Here is a 23,090-nt window from a genome sequence, read left to right as displayed (position 1 = left end):
GGTGGTACAAGCCTTGATCAGCCAAGATGGATGCCAGAGAGAAGGATTCTGGGAGGTGGTCAGACGTGTGGTGTCTCCTTTCGACCTTTCACGAACTCTTCTGGTTGGTGGTGGCTTATTAGTTCCATGTTCATTACCAGGACCTCCTGTCTTAAAACCACGCATGCAAATGGTTACTATGCTGCCTGGCCAGGGTGGGCGGTTTCAGTCAGAGTGCTTCCTCTAACGCTATGGTTTCCACAGTGACCAGAGGGTGTAATTGTGGATAGCTCTTCTTCTGATGTACAAATATCTGTTCTTTCTATAACCACAAGCAAGGTAATTTGCCTGGGTGTTCAAAACAGGTTTTTACAATTGCTCTCCAGGGCCCCAGACCCCTCGTTTATAGATTTTAGGGTTAATCCAGGGAAAGCTAGTGGTCTTGTTTGCCTGTTTTATTGATGTGGTTATCTTGGTTATGTACCTGTTATGTTTTCCTGTGATTCCTTCTTTCCTCCCTTCTCTCCTCCTCACTTTGTTCTCTCCTCCCTTTTCTCGTTCTAGGAATCAGAGAAGGATCTTTCAAAGGAGGGAATAAATAAGAGGATGTAATCATTAATGTAGAAAGATTCTTGAGGGGGGGATTAGGTAACCACTCTTCAATTTCATTTACCTCAGTGGTGAAATCATGGTGGAACTGTCAGAAGGTGAAATGAGCAGGCACTATAAATTTCCTTGGTTGAATACGTTTAGATGTCTTATCAAGAAGCCATGACTGAATATATATATGGAGGAGATATTGAGGAGAAGCGGTTAATTTTTAAATATTTTTGAGAACAAAGGGAGCCTGACTTTGTCCCTCTTTGACACATGACTATTCGTTGTTTGAGCTTGGGAGATGAGCTTCACAGATAGTACTCATTTCATAGGAATATTGTGAGGATGACATGCATGTGATGGTTAATTTTATGTGTAAAATTGAGTTGGCCATTGGGTGCCCAAATATTTGGTCAGACTTTATTCTGAATATTTCTGTAAAGATGTATTAGATGAGACTAACATTTAAATTGGTGTTTTTTGCATAAAACAGATTGATCTCCATAAATGTGGGTGGGCTTCATTTAGTCAGTTGAAGGCTGAATAGAAAAAGAATTCCTTCTTGCTCTCCTCCCCTGAGCAAAAAGGAATTCTCCACCAGCCTGCCTTCAGACTTCATCTGCAGCTTTAACTCTTTAGTCCTACAGGCTCAGTCTAGCACACTGGCTCTGCTGGGTCTCCGGCCTGACAGTCCATCCTGTAGATTTTGGACTTGTCAGGCTCCATGATCACAGAAGTTAATTCCTTATAACTGTATTCTCTCTCTCTCTCTCTCTACACACACACACACACACACACACACACACACACATACACACAGCCTATTCATTCTGTTTCGCTGAAGAACTCTAATACAATGAGGCAATATTATTATCTAGATTCCACAGCTATGGAAACCGAGGCTCAGAGAGGACAGACAGCTTATGGCAGATACAGGATTCAAGCCCAGATGTGTCTGACTTCAGAACCGGGCACTTATCCAATTTTCTGCCTCATGGGAAAGGGAACCATCAGAGACATGGTAGCTCCAGAATTACATAGCCAATGAATCCAGGTTTTGAGTTCTGGCTTCCAGTCCCGGCTTAAACTCCATCACGCAGCCTCTAGCATGTCTTGCTGCTGTATTCCTTTTCCTCCTTCCTTTCTGTTTGGAGAGAACAGGGGGTGCCAGTTCAGTAAGGAAGTCCCAGGAGTAGGGCAACAGAGACAGTCCAGCCCCAGCCTTATTGATAAGGATCATGTTTGTGATTGACTGCATCACCTGGGTCCTCTGTCACCTGTACAAACAAACACAGTGGAAGTTCCTCTCAGGCATTTCCGAGCGATTTGCGGCCTCTGTGAGGTTATCAGTCAAGCAGTATATTTGGTTTACAAATCAAGACATCTGTGAAACCCAATTTGTAAGTCCAATAAGTGCAATTCTGAGTCACAAAGCCCTTCGAGAGAATCGGAGCTTTGAATTATTTTTAAATGCTTCATCTCCAGCCCCCAGAGGAAAAGCCCTTTCCTCCCCCTCAAGGGTAAGATTCATATTCCTGTGATTCATATTCATCTTTCAAGATACAAGGTTTTTTCACAGTTCTTTCCTTTTTGAAAGTGGGCGTCGTTTTATCTCAGATTTAAACAATAACTGCATATCTCCAGTGCTTGACTGTTTCTGGAAATCTATTTAATTTCACAAAACAAGTTACCAAAGCATACAGTCTTGCACAATTTCCATTTTAATAATATTAAGTCTACCTGAAATTTAAATTTAGATGAATATAGTCCAATGCCTGGAACATTCTGTCTTTTGAATGCTGCTCCTTTGTGGGAGGAATACCTATTGGACTAAAATGCTTTTTTTAATTTAGACTTATTTGGGGGAAATATAAAAGGGGAAAATATAAAACTTGAAAATCATTCCCACCCCTATTGCTTTGAGTTTGTTAGAGAAATAGATGAGTACAATCAAAAAATGACTGAAATCACAAGAAATTCATTTTGGATAAAGAGTTATGTGTTCTGCTAGATCTTAAGAAGGAACTAAGACCCAACAAATTACCTGAGGGTTCTACAGCTTTTTTTTCCTGCCTCAATTGCCTTGCCTAAAATTCTTTCCAAAATCAACTATTCTTTTCAACTGTCTTAACCTAGATCACTTGTGTTCAGCCATTCACCTCTCTCTTACTCCTTTAAAGAAAAAGGATGCATTGCTTGTCTGTAAGTGCATTTCTTTTCTTTTAGTGAGCAAGTAACTTCTCAGAGAAGATATTTTAGTGATTTTGAAAAAGCATTTTTTTTTTTACACTGATGGGATCTCATGGATAACAGATGGATGATGGCATTTGCAAGCAGTTCAAATTTTTGCTCTACAGCTTACTAATCAGGTACGGATTCAGTTCACCAGTTCCAACTCTGCACCCAATTCCACCTGTGGTAGTTTCCTCCACACCATCCAGCAAGTCTCTGACACCAGCTGGGTACCCTACAGTTCAACACGATTCTGACATGACCTAACTGGAAATAGCATCAGACTTGGTAGGTGAAGGCTGCCCTCCATTTCAAAAGTCAGTTGCAAGTCCAGGTTGTCACTTGTGCCTCTGACCACTGACTATAAATCAGAAGATCCCATGACCCCCTCTTTGGGTTTGGTTAATTTATTGGAGTGGTTCACAGAACTAGGATTTTTACTGAGTAAAAATTTACTCACTAAATTGCAGATTTATTACAAAGGATCGAAATGTCCAAATCAGCAGCCTGATGAAGAGTTACACGGGTGAGGTCCAGAAGAAAAGAACTTGTCTTCTCATGGAGCATGGGTCTAGCATGGCGGCATGGGGACACATTCTGGCTCACCAGCCTGGAAGCTCTCCAGATCCAGGCTCTTGGGGGTTTTGTATGGAGGCTTCATTACACAATTGACTAAGTCACTGGCCATTGGCGACTGAGTCAACTTCCAGCCCTGCTGTCCTCCATGGAGGTCGGGGAGTGGACTGAACGTTCCCACCCTCTAATCACGTGGTTGGTTCCCCTGGCAACCAGCCCTCTTCCTTCGTGTTTTCCAAAATTCATCTAATTTACATAAACCCAAAGGTCATTGAAAAGGGTTTATTATGAATATTGAGACAGCTTTATTGTTCTCATCACTTAGGAAACTCCAGGCATTTTAGGATGTCTGTGTCAGAAGCTGCAACAAAGACCTAATATACATATCTTACTATTAATCACAGTACCACACCAGGTAATTTTAAAATTAAGGTAATGAGTCCTCTGAACCTCAGCCTCCTCAGCTGTACAGTAGGTGTAGTGATACCTCCCAGGATAATTTTGAGGAACAGATGGACTTACAAAGTGCTTAGTACAGTGGGTCTTGAACAGAGGTAGTTGATACTCCACAAAACACCTTCAGACACATCATCTCGTTTTACCTTTACAATATTTCTGTAGATAAATGCCTCTTCTCCCATCATTCTTTTTACCGAGATAGGAAACTGAGGCAGAGAGGGTTTAAATGCATTGCTCAAGGCCACAGTAACTGATGATGTCCCACCTTCTTCCTTGTTTATTTCTATGATTTCCTTCTGAGTCCTTTTAATTAGGAAAAGAGCCTGGTCCACTGAAAGAAAACCCAGCAGTGCGTCTTTATCCAGAAAGGTCCGTTGCAGGAAGGGGGACCCCTTCCAAGGCCCGAGAGTGGGCTCTGTGTAACGCTCTGAATTGAATTGTCTGTGGAAACACACATTCTGACAAAGCAAGACTCTTTACTGGGAAAGGGTGCCCGAGCAGAGAACAGTCAGGTAAGGGAACCCAGGAGGACCGCCCTGCCTTGTGGCTCATCGTCTTGGGTTTTATGGTGATGGGATTGGTTTCTAGGTTTTCTTTTGCCAATCACTCTGACTCAGGGTCCTTCCTGGTGGCGCACGCATGGCTCCACCAAGATTGATTGATGCTAGCAAGATTGGTGTCTCTTTTTGACCTTCCCCGAACTCTTCTGGTTGGTGGTGGCTTATTAGTTCCATGCTCCTTACTAGGACCTCCTGTCATAAAATAACTCGCGCAATGGCTGATATGGTGTCTGGACAGTGGACAGTTTCATTCATTGTGCCCCTAACAGGTCCAATACTCAGGTTTGTGAAAGTGAAACTAGCTCTAAATGTCTGTTGTGATTATTTTGTAACTTTTCAAGATTCCACATTTAACCAATTAACTTCTGCTTCTCAGTTTCTTCCCTTAGTTTCTATGATTATGTGTGCTGTTCTGTTCACCTTTCCCCCTGGATAATTTTCCTAAGTAAAAGTGTCTTAGTTATTGACCTTCATCCTATCTTCCCAACTCATTCCCTCTGTGAGAAGAAAATTGTTTCTTTGATGCACAAATAGGTACAAAATATTTGTGGATTAAAGCAATGAATGGATTGATCATTAAAAAAAAAATTACAGCTAGTTCAAGAGAAGACTTGCAGAGGAAAATTGAGACGGAGAATGTGATGGTGTAAGAGTGAGACATGAATGCCAACATAAATATGATCTAGTTCTTGCCACCAATCAATTTACAGTTCAGTAGGCAGAAAAGTCATAAACATTTAACATCTTGAATATCTTTTGCATCTTTACTCCTTTAATAAATACTCCTATATTAGACAGGGCTTCCCTGGTGGCTCAGAGGTTAAAGTGTCTGCCTGGAATGCGGGAGACCAGAGTTCGATTCCTGGGTTGGGAAGATCCCCTGGAGAAGGAACTGGCACCCCACTCCAGTACTCTTGCCTGGAGAATCCCATGGAGGGAAGAGCCTGGTAGGCTACAGTCCATGGGGTCGCAAAGAGTTGGACACGACTGAGTGACTTCACTTCACTTCACTTCCTATATTAGAGAAATCAAAAGAGATAGTTGTTAACCTTAAGGGGTTTATTTCTTAGTTGGGGCAGCCTCTTGAAACAACAGTGAGTGTATTGAAAGTACTTGCAGCTTTCAAGAACCTGGGTTTTTTGTTGTTGTTTATTCATTAATGAACTTTCACAGACAGATGCCGTGTTGGGCGCTCAGAGTGCTGGGTGGCTGTTGGAGTCATAATCGTCTTTTCCTGTGGTGGTGGGCTCCCACTCAACATGGGTCATCTGGTGGGAATAACAGATATGATACGGCAGAGGATAATTTTTTCTTTTCTTTCTTTCTTTTTTTTTTTTTTTTAAGGAAAGAAGCTTCAAGCTGCTTTAGATGTAAGAATGAAGAGAAAAATCTGCTTAAATGGGTCTTTGTTCTAGGAAGAATCATTTGCATTGCCCTTCTTAGAAATGCAAATGTCAGGCAAGTAGGCCTTGGGAAAAGATGTAATGGTTATGTAATTGTCTTGATAAATACTGTTTCAAATAAAATTTCTTAGTAGGCACAGGAAGTCTGAGAGTTCAGCTGGTCAATTCACCTAATACCTGAGGCTCTTCTGAGATGGTGGGACATGGAGAAGGCAATGGCACCCCACTCCAGTACTCTTGCCTGGAAAATCCCATGGACAAAGGAGCCTGGTAGGCTGCAGTCCATGGGGTTGCTAACAGTCGGACACAACTGAGCGACTTCCTTTTCATTTTTCATTTTCATGCATTGGAGAAGGAAGTGGCAACCCACTCCAGTGTTCTTGCCTGGAGAATCCCAGGGACGGGGGAGCCTGGTGGGCTGCCGTCTATGGGGTGGCACAGAGTGGGACACGACTGAAGCGACTTAGCAGCAGCAGCAGCAGCAGAACCCAAACCCAGCGATTTGAAGTCAGTGAAAGCCAGCTTCTTAGGTGGCATGGCATTGGCCAAGACACTGAAGGTAGAAAAGGATGCCCAAGACCCTAAACAAAAAAAAGGGGAGTCTGGGTTGGTGGTCAAGATGCACACCAAAGGCCTGGGTTCCTGGAGGAGGAACGATTTGGCTGACGTTGAAAGCACCTGTGAACCTATCTTCTAACAGTGATAGTGCTTTGTGGAAAGTGGCTGATCAAGGAATGTAACCTGAAGTAATCCAGTGTTCATATCATGAGCTCGTTGTCGCAAAATTCAGACTTAAAGAAAGTACGGAAACCCACAAGCTCATTCAAGTATAAGCTAAATCAAATCCCTTATGATAATACAGTGGAACTGACAAATAGATTCAAGTTATTAGATCTGATAGAGTGCCTGAAGAACTATGGTTTGTAACATTGTACAGGAGGAAGTGACCAAAACCATCCCCAAAATAAAGAAATGCAAGAAGGCAAAGGGGTTGTCTGAGGAGGCCTCACAATAGTTGAGGAAAGAAGAGAAGTGAAAGGCAAGGGAGAAAGGGAAAGATATACCCAACTGAAGGGAGAGTTCCAGAGAATAGCAAGGAGAGATAAGAAGGCCTTAAATGAACAATGCAAAGAAAGAGAGGAAAATGTTAGAATAGGAAAGACTAGAGATCTCTGCAAGAAAATTAGAGATGTCAAAGGAACATTTCATGCAAGGATGGGCACCATAAAGGACAGAAATGGAAAGTACCTAACAGAAGCAGAGGAGATTAAGAAGAGGTGGTAAAAATGCACAGAAGAACTATACAAGAAAGGCCTTAATGACCCAGATAACCATGACAGTGTGGTCACTTACTTTAGAGCCTGACATCCTGGAATGTGAAGTCAAGTGGGCCTTAGGAAGCATCACTATGAAAAAAGCTAGTGGAGGTGATGGAATTCCAGCTAAGCTATTTCAAATCCCGAAGGATGCTCCTATAAGTGCTACACTCAATATGTCAGCAAATTTGGAAAACTCAGCAGTGGCCACAGGACTAGAAAAGGTCAGTTTTCATTCTAATCCCAAAGAAGGGCAATGCCAAAGAATGTTCATACTTCGGTACGATCCCACTGATGAATACAATCTGCACATGCTAATAAGGTTATGCTCAAAATTCTTCAAGCTAAGCTTCAGCAGTATGTGAATCGAGAACTTCCAGGTGTACAAGTTGGATTTAGAATAAGCAGAGGAACCAGGGATCAAATTGCCAACATTTATTGGATCATAGAGAAAGCAAGGGAATTCCAGAAAAACATCTACATCATTGCCTACAAAAGCATTCAACTCTGTGGATCACAACAAACTGTGGGAAATTCTTTAAGAGATGAGAATACCAGACCACTTATCCTGTCTCTTGAGAAATCTGTATGCAGATCAAGAAGCAGATATGGAACAACAGGCTGGTTCAAAATTGGGAAAGGAGTACAACAAGGCTTTATATTGTCACCATGCTTATTTAACTTGTATTCAGAGTACCTTATGCAAAATGCAGGGCTGGATGGATCACAAGCTGGTATCAAGATTGCTAGGAGAAATATCAACAACCTGAGCTATGCAGATGATACCACTCTAATGGTAGAAAGTGAAGAGGCCCTAAAGAGATTTTTGATGAAGGTGAAAGAAGAGAGTGAAAAAGCTGCCTTAAAACTCAGCATTCAAAAAGCTAAGATCATGGTATCTGGTCCCATCACTTCATGGCAAATGGAAGAAGAAAATGTGGAAGCAGTGGCAGATTTTATTGTCTTGGGCTCCCAAATCACTGCAGATGGTGACTGCAGCCATGAAATTAAAAGACTCTTGCTCTTTGGAAGGAAAGTTATGACCAACCTAGCCAGACTATTGAAAAAGCAGAGACATCACTTTGCCAACAAAGGTCCGTATAACCAAAGCTATGATTTTTCCAGTAGTCATGTACGGATGTGAGAGTTGGACCATAAAGAAGGCTGAGCGCCAAAAAATTGATGCTTTTCAACTGTGGTGTTGGAGAAGATTCTTGAGAGTCCCTTGGACTGCAAGGAGATTCAACTAGTCCATCCTAAAGGACATCAGTCCTGGGTGTTCGTTGGAAGGACTGATGCTGAAGCTGAAGCTCCAATCCTTTGGCCTCCTGATGTGAAGAGCTGACTCATTGGAAAAGACCCTGATGCTGGGAAAGATTGAGGGCAGGAGAGTGGGTTTTGACAGAGGATGTGTTGGTTGGATGGCATCACCAACTCAATGGACATGAGTTTGAGGAAGCTCCGGGAGACAATGAAGGACATGGAGGCCTGGTGTGCTGCAGTCCGTGAGCTCTCAGTGAGTTGGATATGACTTAGCGACTGAACAAGAATTTGTCCTGTTGTCCTAGACAGAAACTGAGGCTATTTATGCACTTATTCAACAAGTATTTACTCAACATGTACTTAACAAGTGAATATGGCAGAGTCCCAGCCAGCTGTGAACCTAGTCTGAACTTCCATCAGGAGGGAAACTCTGCACTTGAGTCTAGGGTGTCTGGGTATATCTTGGGAGGCCTCTGGACAAAACTACGCTCACCCTGAAGGAAAATCCTTAAAGATTTGTTAGCTCCCATGGAGCTGTAGTCTCCTTATAAGAAAATAAGTTTGTTTCTTTGGTCAATTTTAACCATTATGAAAATCACGGCAGAGGCATGTGGTGAATCCAAAAGACCGAGAATAAAGGCAAGAACCATGGAAACAACGCCCATGAGATGGACTGAGGCCTCCCCAAGGAATTGGCCACAGGAGCCCCGCTGGATTGCAGACCTATGATGGACCGAGGCGTGCTGTGTGCTCTTGCTCGCCCCGTAGTGAATGGACCTGGACACAGTGATAATTTTTCACTCGTTTCACTGTTGCCAGTGGAGTATGTCGGGAAAGGTAATTTGTTATGATGCTTTACAAGGACTCTTCATCAAGAAGAACGGTAGTCAAAGAACTGTAGTCACAAAACTGTATCTGAGAAGCCTCATCTGCATCTGCCCTGATGACACGATCCTGGTCTTCAAGGCTGAGCCTGACACCAGAATGGGAGGAGAGGGGAATGTAAATTTTTGCCACCAGAGGGTTGACTGTCAGATTATATTTTCCAAAGATGCGTGTGAGAATATCTTTGAAACTTTCCATTTCCGCATCAAGAAGTGAAGTCTCGGGGCTTCCCTGGTGATTCAGTGGTAAAGAATCTGCCTGCCAATGTAGGAGACACAAGTTCAATCCCTGGTCCGGGAAAGATCGCACAAGCCGTGCTCCAACTAAGCTTGTGTGCCATGGCTGTTGAGCCTGTGCTCTAGAGCCCAGGAACCACAACTTCTGAGGCCCTCAGGACTAGAGCCCGTGCTCCATGAGAAGCCACTGCAATGGGAAGTCCCTGTACCTCAACTAGAGTAGCAACCCCCTTGTCCACAACTAGAGAAAAGCCTGAGTTACAACAAAGACCCAGCACAGTCAAAAATAAATGAATGCATGAGAAAACTGGGGAAAAAAAAAAAAAAAAGGTCCATGTCAAAAAGATCTTCAAGAAAAAAACAAAAGTGAAGTCTAGTTCTTGCCCCTTGAATCCAGAAGGCCTCGTGTCTTCAGTTTAGTTCAGTTCAGTCTCTCAGTCGTGTCCGACTCTTTGCGACCCCATGAATTGCAGCACACCAGGCCTCCCTGTCCATCACCAACTCCCAGAGTTCACTCAGACTCACATCCATCGAGTTAGTGATGCCATCCAGCCATCTCATCCTCTGTTGTCCCTTTCTCCTCCTGCCCCCAATCCCTCCCAGCATCAGAGTCTTTTCCAATGAGTCAACTCTTTGCATGAGGTGGCCAAAGTACTGGAGTTTTAGCTTTAGCATCATTCCTTCCAAAGAAATCCCAGGGCTGATCTCCTTCAGAATGGACTGGTTGGATCTCCTTGCAGTCCAAGGGACTCCCAAGAGTCTTTTCCAACTCCACAGTTCAAAAGCATCAATTCTTCACCGCTCAGCTTTCTTCACAGTCCAACTTTCACATCCATACATAACCACTGGAAAAACTATAGCCTTGACTACATGGACCTTTGTTGACAAAGTAATATCTCTGCTTTTGAATATGCTATCTATATTGGTCATAACTTTTCTTCCAAAGAGTAAGTGTCTTTTAATTTCATGGCTGCAGTCACCATCTGCAGTGATTTTGGAGCCCAAAAAAATAAAGTCTGACACTGTTTCCACTGTTTCCCCATCTATTTCCCATGAAGTGATGGGACCAGATGCCATGATCTTTGTTTTCTGAATGTTGAGTTTTAAGCCAACTTTTTCACTCTCCTCTTTCACCTTCATCAAGAGGCTTTTTAGTTCCTCTTCACTTTCTGCCATAAGGGTGGTGTCATCTGCATATCTGAGGTTTTTGATATTTCTCCTGCCAATCTTGATTCCAGCTTGTGCTTCTTCCAGCCCAGCTTTTCTCATGATGTACTCTGCATATAAGTTAAATAAGCAGGGTGACAGTATACAGCCTTGACGTACTCCTTTTCCTATTTGGAACTAGTCTGTTGTTCCATGTCCAGTTCTAACTGTTGCTTCCTGACCTGCATAGAAATTTCTCAAGAGGCAGGTCAGGTGGTCTGGTATTTCTATCTCTTTCAGAATTTTCCACAGTTTATTGTGATCCACACAGTCAAAGGCTTTGGCGTAGTCAATAAAGCAGAAATAGATGTTATTCTGGAACCCTCTTGCTTTTTTGATGATCCAACGGATGTTGGCAATTTGGTCTCTGGTTCCTCTGCCTTTTCTAAAACCAGCTTGAACATCAGGAAGTTCACTGTTCATGAATTGCTGAAGCCTGGCTTGTAGAATTTTGAGCATTACTTTACTAGTGTGTGAGATGAGTGCAACTGTGCGGTAGTTTGAGCATTCTTTGGCATTGCCTTTCTTTGGGATTCTTATAACCAAAAAATGTGGCAAAAAAAAAAAAATGCTATGTGACTGATGCTCGGTAATGACAGGGAATTTAAACTGCTCAACTTGTGTGGGGTCTTATTTGGGGGGAATGAAAATATTGTGAACCTAGATGGAGGTGGTGTTTGCTCAACATTGTGATTGTAGAGAAACTTCCCTTCACCTGAAAACATCATTCTTTTTTAAAGGTGCTTTAATTTCCACTGTATAAGCTAGAACCCTCATACCTAGCATTCTGAGCCCCTGGTTGAGACCTATGACTGCCCTGAGCCTCCCAGGCTGTGAGGACACCCAGACCACATGCAGAGGCCACATGCAGCTTATCCCTTTGTGGGCCCAGCTCAGCAACACAGTGCCAGAGAAGATGCTTCTACATGGTTCTAGCATGTGGCCATCCAGTAACCATGAGCCACTGGAGTTCTCTCAGCTGAGATGGGACATTGGAGAGCAGAAAAGAACCATTCCTCTGTGCCCTTCCTAAAGTACAGACTCACAGGATCTGTGAGCAAACTAAAATAATTGATTTAAACCACTAAGCTTCAGGGCAATTTGTTAAGCAGCAGTAGTAACAGGATCAATAGTCATTAATCCACAGAGAACACTCATTTAAATTTCCACTGGAGAGAAGTTAACTTTGCACAGAAAGGCACGCCTGTTCTATCTGGAAGCTAAATTTTATATCCCTAAGTATCTTTCAACTATTTTGCCACCCCTCTCCTCCCATGTCATCGATGTATCCAAGAAAAAACAAATGGGTTTCTGGATGTGTGTGAATATGTTAGGTCGTGTCCAACTCTCTGCGATCCATGGACTGTAACTCCTCTGTCCACCGGATTCTCAAGGCAAAAGTACTGGAGTGGTTTGCCATGCCCTCCTCCAGGGGATCTTCCTGACCCAGGGATCGAACCTGCATCTCTTGCGTCCCCTGCATTGGCAGGTGGGTTCTTTACCACTGAGCCACCTGGGAAGCCTGGGTTTCAGGATACTCATACATAAATGACTTGGACTCATTTGTACAAAACTGCAACTTGTTTCTTGAGCCACAGTTTGATCTGGGTAATGTAACTTGCCACCACCTCCTCCCTTGGCATGGTCTTTTCAGAATGTGAGAAAAGCCTTTCCACCCAAGAGGACCAGGCATGACTGACCCTGCTGCAAGATAAAGCGGCAGAGTTGAATGAGGCCCATCGGGAGGGAGGGAAGATGGTGCTGTAGGCCTGACATGTATTTATCCAGGCAGGGCCCCGCTTTACAGGACCTCGAGGAATAGGAGCACAGGCTCATCAGGTGATTCACCCAGTGTCCACAGAATTGAACTACATATTTAGAAGCACATAGTCTTTCTCTTACCACAAAGAGTAAAAGGAAGTAAAAGAATAGAACTGGGAGACAAGAAAGAGGATTCAACGAAGACTCTACTGCAAAAAAGAAAGGCCCCATTAATAACCTAACTTTTCAAAAAAAAAACTTTGAGACTGATATTGTATTGGCCAGTAACATTTTAATTAACATATTTTTCAACATCTAGATTTTACAGATAATACGTTTAAACTTTTAGTACTAGACAAAAATACCTAGTTCCAAAACTTGAAAATTCCAAATATCAGTGTTTGAAAAAAGGTATTAAGAAAAAAAAAAAAAGGTACATGTAAAAAGCTTACATGAAGAAAAAAAATTTTTTTAAGAAATTAATTAAAGAAAAAAGGTCCATGAAGAACTGTGGTTGCAAAAAGAGCCATGTAAGAAATTATTGTCCGTGTCAGTCTCTTGGTACTTATGTTAACAAGTATTGGTTTATGCTTTGTCTTGAGAACTATTAGGTTATTTGGAAGCAATATCATTTCTCATTTTTCTTTGTTGAATTACAGTCCCATTATACATGTGGTATTTCTGCTCAAATTTCACATTGGATATATGCTGGGAGAAGTTAATAAAAATGATTTCCTCTAAGTTCTAGTTACTGAATGATGGTTAAACATGTTCTATGAATTCAACATTCAACCAACATGTGAAGTTTTCTAGCATATATCACTTTTTCCTCAAGAAAACCATAGGCCATCATTAAAATGTTTTAAACCTTTGCGATTATAAATCTGGAAAAGGTCCAGTTCAGTTCAGCCTCTAGTCCTGTCCAACTCTTTGCGATCCCATAGACCGCAGCACACCAGGCTTCCCTGTCCATCATCAACTCCTGGAGCCTACTCAAACTCATGTCCATCGCATTGATGATGCCATCCAACCATCCAATCCTCTGTCGTCCCCTTCTCCTCCTGCCTTCAATCTTTCCCAGCATCAGGGTCTTTTCCAATGAGTTGGTTCTTCACATCAGGTGGCCAAAGTATTGGAGTTTCAACTTCAGTATCAGTCCTTCCAATGAATATTCAGGACTGATTTCCTTTAGGATGGACTGGTTGGATCTCCTTGCAGTCCATGGGACTCTCAAGAGTCTTCTCCAATATCACAGTTCAAAAGCGTCAGTTCTTTGGTGTTCAACTTTCTTTATAGTCCAACTCTCAAATTTTTTTTAAAAAACGTTATCTGATGATACATGCTGACATTTTTAAAGGGTGAAATGATCTGATGTCTATGATTTTCTTCAGTAAAATGTGGGAGTGTTGAGAAAATATGATAGATAGGCCTCTAGTTCCTAGTTTATAAACTGAGTGATAAGTAAATGGAGATTTATTATTTCATTCTCTCTATTTTTATAGACAGGCTTCCCTGGAGGCTTAGTGATAAAGAATCCATCTGTAACGCAGGAGAAGCAGGTTTGATCCCTGGGCCAGGAAGATCCTCTGGAGTAAGAAATGGCAACCTATTCCTTATTCTTGCCTCGGAAATCCCATGGACAGAGGAGCCTGACAGGCTATAGTCCATGGGGTCGCAAAAGAGTCAGACACAGCTTAGTGACAAAACAAAAACAATAACAAAAACAACTTTTATTGACATTTAAATTTTTTGTGATTAAAAAGTTACAGCACCAGAAGTAATCATGAGACCATTTTTACAGCCTCCTCTAAATGGTAAAAAATTTATCACCATGTTTGGGGGTAAGCTTTTTCTCCAAGGAAATATTAAATATGTTTTTTAGATTTTCTTCTATTTCTTTCTCATTCAGTGTCTTAAACTCTACCAAATCTGTATTGTCCTTATAATTGAATCTCCTGTAGGTGAGGGTGAAACCCACTAAGCAATGAACACCTTCTGGGGTCTGCAAGGAGCAAAATGACTTGCTTGTAAACACAGATGCTGGAGACTCTTGAAGGTATGTATTCACAGACTCAAAGTCTTTAATTGTTCGAGGTTCAAGAGTAAAAGAGTAGATTTTCCGATACTCATTCTTTTCCAAGAGGTCAGAATCCAGAAAGTCTTGGTTTGGGATGTACTGCTCTCTTCTGATTTGGTCCAGGTACCAGGTTCCTCTGTCTTCAGTCAAGCGGAAGATGCAAGGCGTCTGCGGCTGGTACTTCCCAGAAATTAACTCTAGAGGCTGCCACATCTGGTAAGAGCGTCCAAATCCAGCATCAGCTATGTAGTCCCTGCCGTCGATGGTCACCTGCAGTAGGAGGTGAATCATGGCATTGCTGTATTTGTCGGTGAATGGGTTGTACACATACCCTCCCAACATGGTGGTCTCAAAACCAATCATGGTCAGAGCCCAGTACAGAAGGTGGTTGACTTGGAGACACCACCCACCCCGTTTCCTCCTCACAATTTGATCAAAAATGACCTCCAAGTCCAATTCCATGGCTTCCCCACAGTGGATGTTAAGGTTCTCAAAGGGAATGGCTTGGATCTGATGCTGAAGAATGTCAGTTAATGTTTCCAAGTCCAATTTGTCCCTCGAGTTCTTATAACCAATTCTTTCAAAATATGCTTCAATGTTCATGGTTCCTAAAGGAGAGGAAAACAAAACAAAAGCAAATATATTGCTTTTATACTTGGATTTCTTTGATTAGCTTGATTATAACAGATGTATTTTAAATATAATATTTTAATAGGCCTTTAAATATTTAAGGCATAATTATAAGCCTTTTGTGTGTATGCTTTTGCTGTTTTAATGCCTTTTGCATCTACAAGTTCACAAATGAAGAAGAAAAGTATCACTTCTTCCATGTTTTGAGCATGAGAAGTTGGAAATCCAGATGAAGTGATGAGTAAAATCACAAAGAGCTTACATGTGGTTTTCTTGGTGATGAGTAAGGAGAGGTACAAATTGGCATCAATGAAAATAGAGTTTACAAACAATTTCTAATACAAACAGGAGAATGATATAATAGGGTACTTGACCTGCTCAGTTTCCTCTTTAGCTGAACTTTACAGAAATTTCCCTACTCAACGAGTCAGTTTGTTCACAAACTGATTTATTCATTTATTCAGTAAATGGTTTGCTGAAATTTTATTATGTATAAATTACTAATCTAGTGATTGCTTGTCTTAAAAAAATCCTGTATTTTATGGGGGCTAGTATGACACAGATAATGAAATGAATGAATTTTAAAAACACATGCAATTTCTTAGATTGGGATCCGTGCTCTGGAGGAAATAAAGTGAAGAAGGAAGATAAGACATGCACAGAGAGAGCTTCAGTTTCCAGTAAGGTGGGCAGAGAAAGCTTCACTATAATTTTAAGGATGGGAGAGAAGGAGCTACGTCCATATGTGTGGGAGGATCACTTAGGAAGAACCAGAGAATTTTTAAAAAGTCTTAAACCGAAACCTGCCTAGAATGTCCAAAGAACATTCAAGGAAGCCAGGAAGAAGGGAGCAGAGGGACTGAGAGGAAGCCTGGACTGAGATGAGGCCTGGCCTTCCGGCTCTTCCTCTGAAATGAGGAACCACTGTGAGAGGGGCAAGGGGAAGCCTGCACTTTGGGCAAAGTGCACCATCGTCCAGTTGATGCGTATGGACAGGGACCTGCACGCACGGAGCTGAAAGAAGAGACACGTGGCCCAGCCAGGAGCAACGCAAAGCACCTTTGCTCCAGGACCAGTGCTTTGCTCACGGATGGTGTGTGGCCTGAGTCTGCTCTCTGAGACTCTGCTGAGGGACTCTGCTGAAGCCTAAGCAGGTGCTTTTCCTGCAGGGCCAGAAGCTGGTGGGATATTTGCCCAAAGCTAGTAGGAGATCTTGCTGAAGAATAGCACCCACCAAGAATTTAATGAGTTGAGGAAGGAAAAGCAGGAGAAAGAAAGATGGGAAAAGACATCAATCAGGTCTTAAGCTATATCTTGCTTTTCTGGTAAGGTGAGTCAAACAAAAAGTCCTTATTTTGTAAAATTCCATGTCAAAAAGGTTTCTGTCCATTAATCACTGATTGTAACGGTGGTGTATTACCTTTGGTAGGATGACATGGCCTGAGGTGAGAGGCTTAAAAAGGCCTGCCCTAGGTTAATGGTGATAAGCTATGTATTTCTGTTGTCCTTAATGTCTTTTCTTTCAGATTCACCTAGTTCTTTGTTTTAATCAGTTATTCTTCCAATTTTGCTAGTGTGTCAACTTTATTCTTGGTGTCTGTAATCTGACCTCCAAATCTCTTAAGCTTATTTCATTTCTTCTCAACTTTATATCCATCAGTTTCCTTTCTCAACATCCGTAGAAGCCAAAAACTCGACATCAGACAGGGAGAGAACAACTGGTACTGAGCCAGACCACCACAGACTCTCTTCTGCTTCTATATCCAACCAGTGCTGGGTAAGTAAGGAGGGCAGGTGATGCGGAACAAAGAAATAGGATTTGGACCTGCCTAACCATTTCATTTCAGAGAAGGCAATGGCACCCCACTCCAGTACTCTTGCCTGGAAAATCCCATGGACAGAGGAGCCTGGTAGGCTGCAGTCCATGGGGTCACTAAGAGTCGGACATGACTGAGCGACTTCACTTTCACTTTTCAATTTCATGCATTGGAGAAGGAAATGGCAACCCACTGTAGTGTTCTTGCCTGGAGAATCCCAGGGATGGGGGAGCCTGGTGGGCTGCTGTCTATGAGGTCACACAGAGTTGGACACGACTGAAGCGACTTAGCAGCAGCAGCAGCAGCAGCAACCATTTCATTTACGAGTGGGTTAACCCACCTTCTTTTATTTGGAAATTAATGTATACTTTTTAAACCTATATTTTGATTTTAAAGTTTTTTTCCTTGTTCCTTCTTTTTTTAAAGATATGATGCTAACTTAGAATTTAGTAACCTCAAGTCCATTGAGAAGAACCCAGTATTGGAACCTGAATGCAAGCAGCATGTGATAACCAAATTATTCCTCCATGACTAAAAAGAAGAATGATGAACTACTGAAGCTAAGATAGAAGGTGAAATACGGAGCCACTAGGAAGTAGCTGTCAGGATAAAACTGGATGAAAACTCTGCAACGTTTATACATTGACTTGGAACTTAGATGTGCACTGATATATTGCTTCATTTCACTTGATCATAAATACAAGAAAAGAATAAAAGGAGGCAGAGAGAACACACTGAGGGAGTCAGCTGAGATGTCTCAGAAAAGCAAACCTTTCTATGGAAGTTCGATGTAGATGGATTCTCAGCTTTAATTCAAAAGACTTGGAATGTTTCTTCTTCCTGGTTCACAGTTTAGAAATAATAGAAAAATAGTTTTAAATATATCATAGTCTTCCTTGAAAACAAAGAGCAGTAGTTCTGCTGGGATACGAATAGGAAGAATGTTTTAAAATCACAAAACAGAAGGAAAGAGAGTGAAATGGCCATCTGCACTGCACAGGGACACAGCTGGACATACAGCCACAGGCAATGGGAGCGACATGGGTGGGCTCTAGCCCGCTTCCTGGGGTTTAAGTCACAGGAGGACCCGAGCACAACGGGCCAGGCAGTCAACAAGGATGGGGGAACCCTGTTCAGGCCCCTGATCGATACTACAAGTTTTACCAAACACATCAAAGACCAGCATGTAAGGGAGCACCTGTCTTCCTTTAGCTATTAAGTATAATTGCGACGGCTTCCCAGTGGTGCGGTGGTAAAGATTCTGCAGGCCAGTGCAGGGCACTCAGGAGACCCAGGTTCCATGTCTGGATCAGGAAGATCCCCTGGAGGAGGAAATGGCAACCCACTCCAGTATTCTTGCCTGGAGAATCCGGTGGACAAAGGAGCCTGGCAGACAACAGTCTGTTCAGTTCAGTCGCTCAGTTGTGTCTGACTCTTTGCGACCCCATGGACTGCAGCATGCCAGGCTTCCCTGTCCATCACCAACTCCCGGAGTTTACTCAAAGTCATGTCCACTGAGTCAGTGATGCTATCCAGCCACCTCATCCTCTGTTGTCCCCTTCTCCTCCTGCCTTCTATGTGGCTACAGTTCACGGGGTCACAAAAGAGTTGGACGTAACTGAGTGACTAAACAGCAGCAACAGCCGACACGTATACACTTACAGGGTTATCTCCCCGTAGCCTGTGCAGATGCAAGTCAAAATGAAAAACTATGGAAGAGAAAGGCAGAATCGACTCCTTATATTATAGGACAGAGTAGAAAAATTGTGGCTAAACTACTTTAAAAACATGTTTTAAAGGTGACTGAAGTGAAAGCCATTCTACCCGCTGACCTCCGCCTTGGGTGCAGAGGGTAAAGAACAGAGCCTGCTCAGAGCACCCTGCTCGGGCCCAGGGTGCTGCGGAGGACTCGGGACCGAGGCTGGTGTGGGGGGATGCTGAGTGTTGGCCACCCGGGTCCCCTCAGGTCTGTCCGACCGCCTGGCTGTGCCCCTGACTGGCTTGGCTTCAGGACCTGCACATGGACTCTTTGGCAGACCTCCTGGGGGCTCCTGGAGCGGCTCTGCCCTCCTGTGTGGAGAATCAGACGTGTCGGGGGCTTTGTGTCCTCTCAGGACAGCCCTTCATGGGGACTCACCGGCGAGATGCCTTGAACCGAGAAAAGACTCTGGAGTTGTGATTCCCACCTGGGCTGACACTGGGGGGCTTGCCCAGGTGCCCTTCCTTCATGAGGCACTTGCTCACTGGTCCGGACTCAGGTCTGAACCTGGGGAACCTGACACGTCACATCAGTGGCCACCGAGGAGAGCTCTGTGGGAGAGAGCTAAGATGGACAGGATGAGGCAATTTCTAGAGGGCCCTGAAAGTCAGGCCAGAGAGACTTCTTCTGTCACCGAATGAATGCCCGTTGCTTCGCCGAATGGACAAAGGCCAACAGTCATCAGGCTGCTGCAATGTATCCCTAAGTGACATGGTTCTTCAGTTACCAATTACCTCTCTGATGTAGCCCCGGAGAGCAGGTTGAGATGAACACCTCAGCTCCCAGTCTGGGGTCTCTACGTCTTTCACATCCAGCAGTGGTTTCAATTTTTTAATTTTATTTTACTTTATATTTTATTTTTGAGCTAGAGAAATCCTGATTCTTTCCCCAAACAAAATTGTAAGCCAAAGTCTAAAATAGAATAATTGAAAACAGGTTGGTCCAGAGGCAGTCTGGCCCTGAGATGCTGCCCTCACAGCTCAGGGGTGCAAGCAGCCAGGGTGGTCGCAGACTAAGTTGGCGTCTTCCATCCCAGCTGCCCGCACTTCAGACAGGACCGCCTGGAAGAGCCTGAGACGGTGAGAGCGAGTGGATTTTCTTCCTGTATGTGTTTCACATACTGTCTGTTTCCTTTACTCTGACTCAGTGATGGCATCCCACTGGATTAACACTAGGACTCACTCCCGACCCCAGGGCAGAGGGGCATCTGCTTGATCCTGGGATGGAAGAGAGCTGCGAGGCCAGCCCTGCTCAGAGGCCGTCGGACGCCACGCCTTAGCTCACCGAAGGCCCGCGGCTCCGCCAGGGCTCCGCGCTGGAGCTGCAGAGTCAGGCAGGTACTGCGGGGACCGCTGAGCAGGCCCCCAGAGCCCGTCTAGACGGCAGAAGCCGAACAAAGCCAGACTCCGGGACAGAAGTACGAGGGAGTTGATAGTTTAAAAAACAACTCTCATTTTGAGGGAAGGAATGGAGGAGGAACTAAAGTGAGGTCCCAGGGGCAGGGAGTGAGGCGCCGAAGTCACACTCCGGGCCACAAGCAGGGGCAGTATCTCCAGCCAGCCCTTCTGCCGTGACTGGAAGTGTTAGTCGCTTAGTCGTGTCTGACTCTTTGGACACCATGGACTGTAGCCCGCTAGGCTTCTCTGTCCATGAGATTCTCCAGGCAAGAATACTGGAGTGGGTTGCCATGCCCTCCTCCAGGGGAGCTTCCAGACCCAGGGATTGAATCCCTGTCTCCTGCATTGCAGGCAGATTTTTTACCGACTGAGGCACCAGACGGGAAGCCTGTCTTGACTAAACAGATTATTAAAAATTGGTGTAACAATCACAAGACCTAACTAAACCATTTAAAGTGAACAATTCAGTCCTTTGGTACCTTCACAACTCGGTGCAGCCACCCTTCTGTTAAGTTCCGAACTCTCTCACTTCCCCAGTAAGACCCCAGTCTCGTGGGCAGGTACTCCCCAACCCCTCCCGCCTCTGCAGCCCCCAGGCGCCTCCCTGTCTCTCTGAGGGCTTCCAGCTTCAGCTGCTGCGAACAGCGCTGCAGACAGAATCTGTGCCCAAGTGCTTTTTCCTGTATCTGATTTCAATTCACTGGGTATGAGCTTAGAATAGAGCTGCCCAGCTGAAGAGTAGGATTTAGAGATGCTTCCAGTGGCTTTTCTTTCCCTGTGCTCTGAGTTTCTTTTCCTCTCCTTCCCACCCCTTCCCTTTGTTGTTCAGTCCCTCAGCCTTGTCCGACTCTTCGCTATCCCATAGACTGTAGCCCACCACACTCCTCTGCCCATGGGATTTCCCAGGCCAAGAATACTGGAGTGGGTTGCCATTTCCTTCTCCAGGGGATCTTCCTGACCCAGGGTTCGAAACTGTGGCTCCTGCATTGCAGGCAGATTTTTTTTCCATGAGCCACCAGGCAAGCCCTCCCCTCCCTTTTCTTACCTGTTTTTTTGATGTCGAAGCTTACTGCAAGGACCTGTGAACCAGCCCAGTCCTAGGGGGCAAGTGGCCAGCCCAGTGATCTTCCGGATGAAAAAAAAAGAAGTTGCCTGGCAAGCCAAGCCCACAGCCCCTCTTCACGATGCTGAGAGCGCAGGCGGGCTGCGGAGCCGCCCGTCCAAGAACAGCCAAAGAAGGTCAGACTCCGTCAGCAGAAAGGTCTGAATGTTTGTTTTGCCTTTTATTCCCTTTTGAGGAGAAGTAGAAACTCAGATTTGTGGGTGTAATCTACCTGTTTTTACAACTGGCTCTGAACTGTTGACACCTGTCAAGGCCAAACAAAATAAGTCTCTGGGTGGGATGGGACTATATATATAGTTGGCGGGTAACAACTTTCTTCTGAGTGCGAGAGGGTGGGATCAGCTATTGTGTGGCTGAGAAAGTAAACAGTAACTCAAAGGAAGGGAAAGTTCAGTGATCAGAGAGCAAGCAGGCACATGGTTTTTGTGGACACAGGGCAGGGCAGGGGAGCAAAGTCCAGAGCAGGGAGCTCACAGGGCCCCTGGCTTTGGAGCCATCTGCCTCCACAGGCTCCTCTCTCCTGCAGAACTCTGCTTATCAGTGCCCAGGGGATGCTGTTGTCAGCCTGCCTGACGGTGAGAGAGTTGTCCCTGGCATGTATGGCTCCTGGAGAGCCTTGGGCCCCTCCTTCTATCCAGAGAAAACCTCCCAAGAATTCCCTTACACTGTGCAGACAGCGCAACCCAGCCTCCCTGGGTGTTTTGGGACCAATAGAGAACTTCTGATCCCTTAATGCTGGAGGAGCCGGAGTGACCCTGAACTTGCAGCCTGCAGGACTGACTGAGCCCTTGGGGACACGCTCAGTTAAGTTCAGAGAAGGTGGACATCCCTGTTGCAATTATCCGAGAGGAGAACGCTGTCCTCTGAAACACGTGTTGTACACATTAGCTATCTTTTATATATTCCTTTAGTCCTCACAACACACTTTCTAAGTAAGCTCTCTTATTAGCTCCAGCGTTCCGAGGGATAAACTGACGTTTAGAGATGCTTCTGTGTCCTGCCGAGTCTTCCCAGCTGGCGTGTTGCGTGGCTGTGACGCTAACCCTGACACCTGCAGTGGGGGTCTGTGACCCCTCTGTTATCCTGCACAGCAATTACAGCGTAAGCGCGTGTCAGGCAAACTTCCTGAACTGTCCTAGGACCTGAAATTCAGTCTCCAGTCTCCTGGACTCACATTTGAAATAGGATCAAGCCCCAATTTCCAAGCGTAAACAGGTCACTCACCGAGCTCTCTGGGACCCACGACCAGGAACCAGGGCGACGGCCACCCTTCCACTTCCTGGCCCAGCCCAGGGAGAGCCTTCCTTCCTGTGTGCAAAGTGCTCCGCCCCCTGAGTCTAGTTACCGTCACCCCGGAGCTCTGGGAAATGTAGTCATGGGGACTTGGGTTGACCCTGTGCCCCTCCTTTTCCAATGTACCCTGGTGAGCCAAGGCCCCGGGGTTCAAAGGGGAGGGACCTTGTAGTCCACACAGTTCTTACTCTTAGGCAGCCTGAATATGGATGTCCTGTGTGTGCTGTGGGAGGTTAGGGTTTTGAGAGGCTCCAGGAAGCGCAGACCCATTAGCCTAGAGGAGCAGGAGGACATGGATGTTTTAAATCACTGCCCCCTCCCCAGGTTATGACAGCATTTCCTCATCAATCTCCAGGAAGCCCCTAACTTTCGATTCTTCTTCCCCAAGAGGCAGTGTGTAATGTGGTCTAAATGTGTCCACATAGAAGTTATGAGAGAGACATACATAATATGCTTTTGCTTCTGTGGTTCTGATTTATGTTAACGATATTAGCCCATCACTCTGCTGTCTCTAATGCATT

At 44.4% G+C, this 23,090-nt stretch overlaps 1 protein-coding gene and 2 long non-coding RNA genes across 8 annotated transcripts; 2 read left to right on the top strand and 1 right to left on the bottom strand.

Annotated features, from left to right (window-relative positions):
- LOC129642954 (uncharacterized) lies at positions 1-14,824 on the top strand. The gene is made up of 3 exons (XR_008709957.1): positions 1-103; positions 14,435-14,529; positions 14,674-14,824. It is a non-coding gene; the product is annotated as an uncharacterized LOC129642954 (long non-coding RNA).
- Positions 14,185-22,555, bottom strand: LOC129642952 (arylamine N-acetyltransferase 1). Of its 6 annotated transcripts, none has more exons than XM_055566938.1 (4): positions 22,501-22,546; positions 21,199-21,443; positions 19,135-19,320; positions 14,185-15,158 (listed from the first exon to the last, which is right to left on the bottom strand). In XM_055566938.1, exon 4 carries the CDS (start codon positions 15,151-15,153, stop codon positions 14,281-14,283), a length of 873 nt encoding a protein of 290 aa, XP_055422913.1. In that variant the 5' UTR covers positions 15,154-15,158; positions 19,135-19,320; positions 21,199-21,443; positions 22,501-22,546; the 3' UTR covers positions 14,185-14,280. The 6 variants fall into 6 exon arrangements, with proteins under 6 accessions (XP_055422913.1, XP_055422916.1, XP_055422917.1 ...); XM_055566941.1 differs by lacking the exon at positions 19,135-19,320 and having other exon boundaries at positions 14,185-14,820; positions 14,977-15,158; XM_055566942.1 differs by lacking the exon at positions 19,135-19,320 and having other exon boundaries at positions 14,185-14,820; positions 14,995-15,158.
- LOC129642955 (uncharacterized) lies at positions 15,784-17,886 on the top strand. Its single transcript, XR_008709958.1, has 3 exons — positions 15,784-15,865; positions 16,841-16,957; positions 17,424-17,886. It is a non-coding gene; the product is annotated as an uncharacterized LOC129642955 (long non-coding RNA).
- Positions 22,556-23,090: the final 535 nt, after the last annotated feature.

The sequence above is a fragment of the Bubalus kerabau genome, chromosome 2 (genome assembly GCF_029407905.1).
Source record: "Bubalus kerabau isolate K-KA32 ecotype Philippines breed swamp buffalo chromosome 2, PCC_UOA_SB_1v2, whole genome shotgun sequence".
Taxonomy (NCBI): domain Eukaryota; kingdom Metazoa; phylum Chordata; class Mammalia; order Artiodactyla; family Bovidae; genus Bubalus; species Bubalus kerabau.
Note: the sequence above shows the minus strand (reverse complement) of the source record. Positions and strands in the feature narration are given on the sequence as shown.

Bases quoted from the DNA above. Each gene is read 5' to 3' on its own strand.
- LOC129642952 (XM_055566940.1), bottom strand. From the start codon at position 15,153: ATGAACATTGAAGCATATTTTGAAAGAATTGGTTATAAGAACTCGAGG.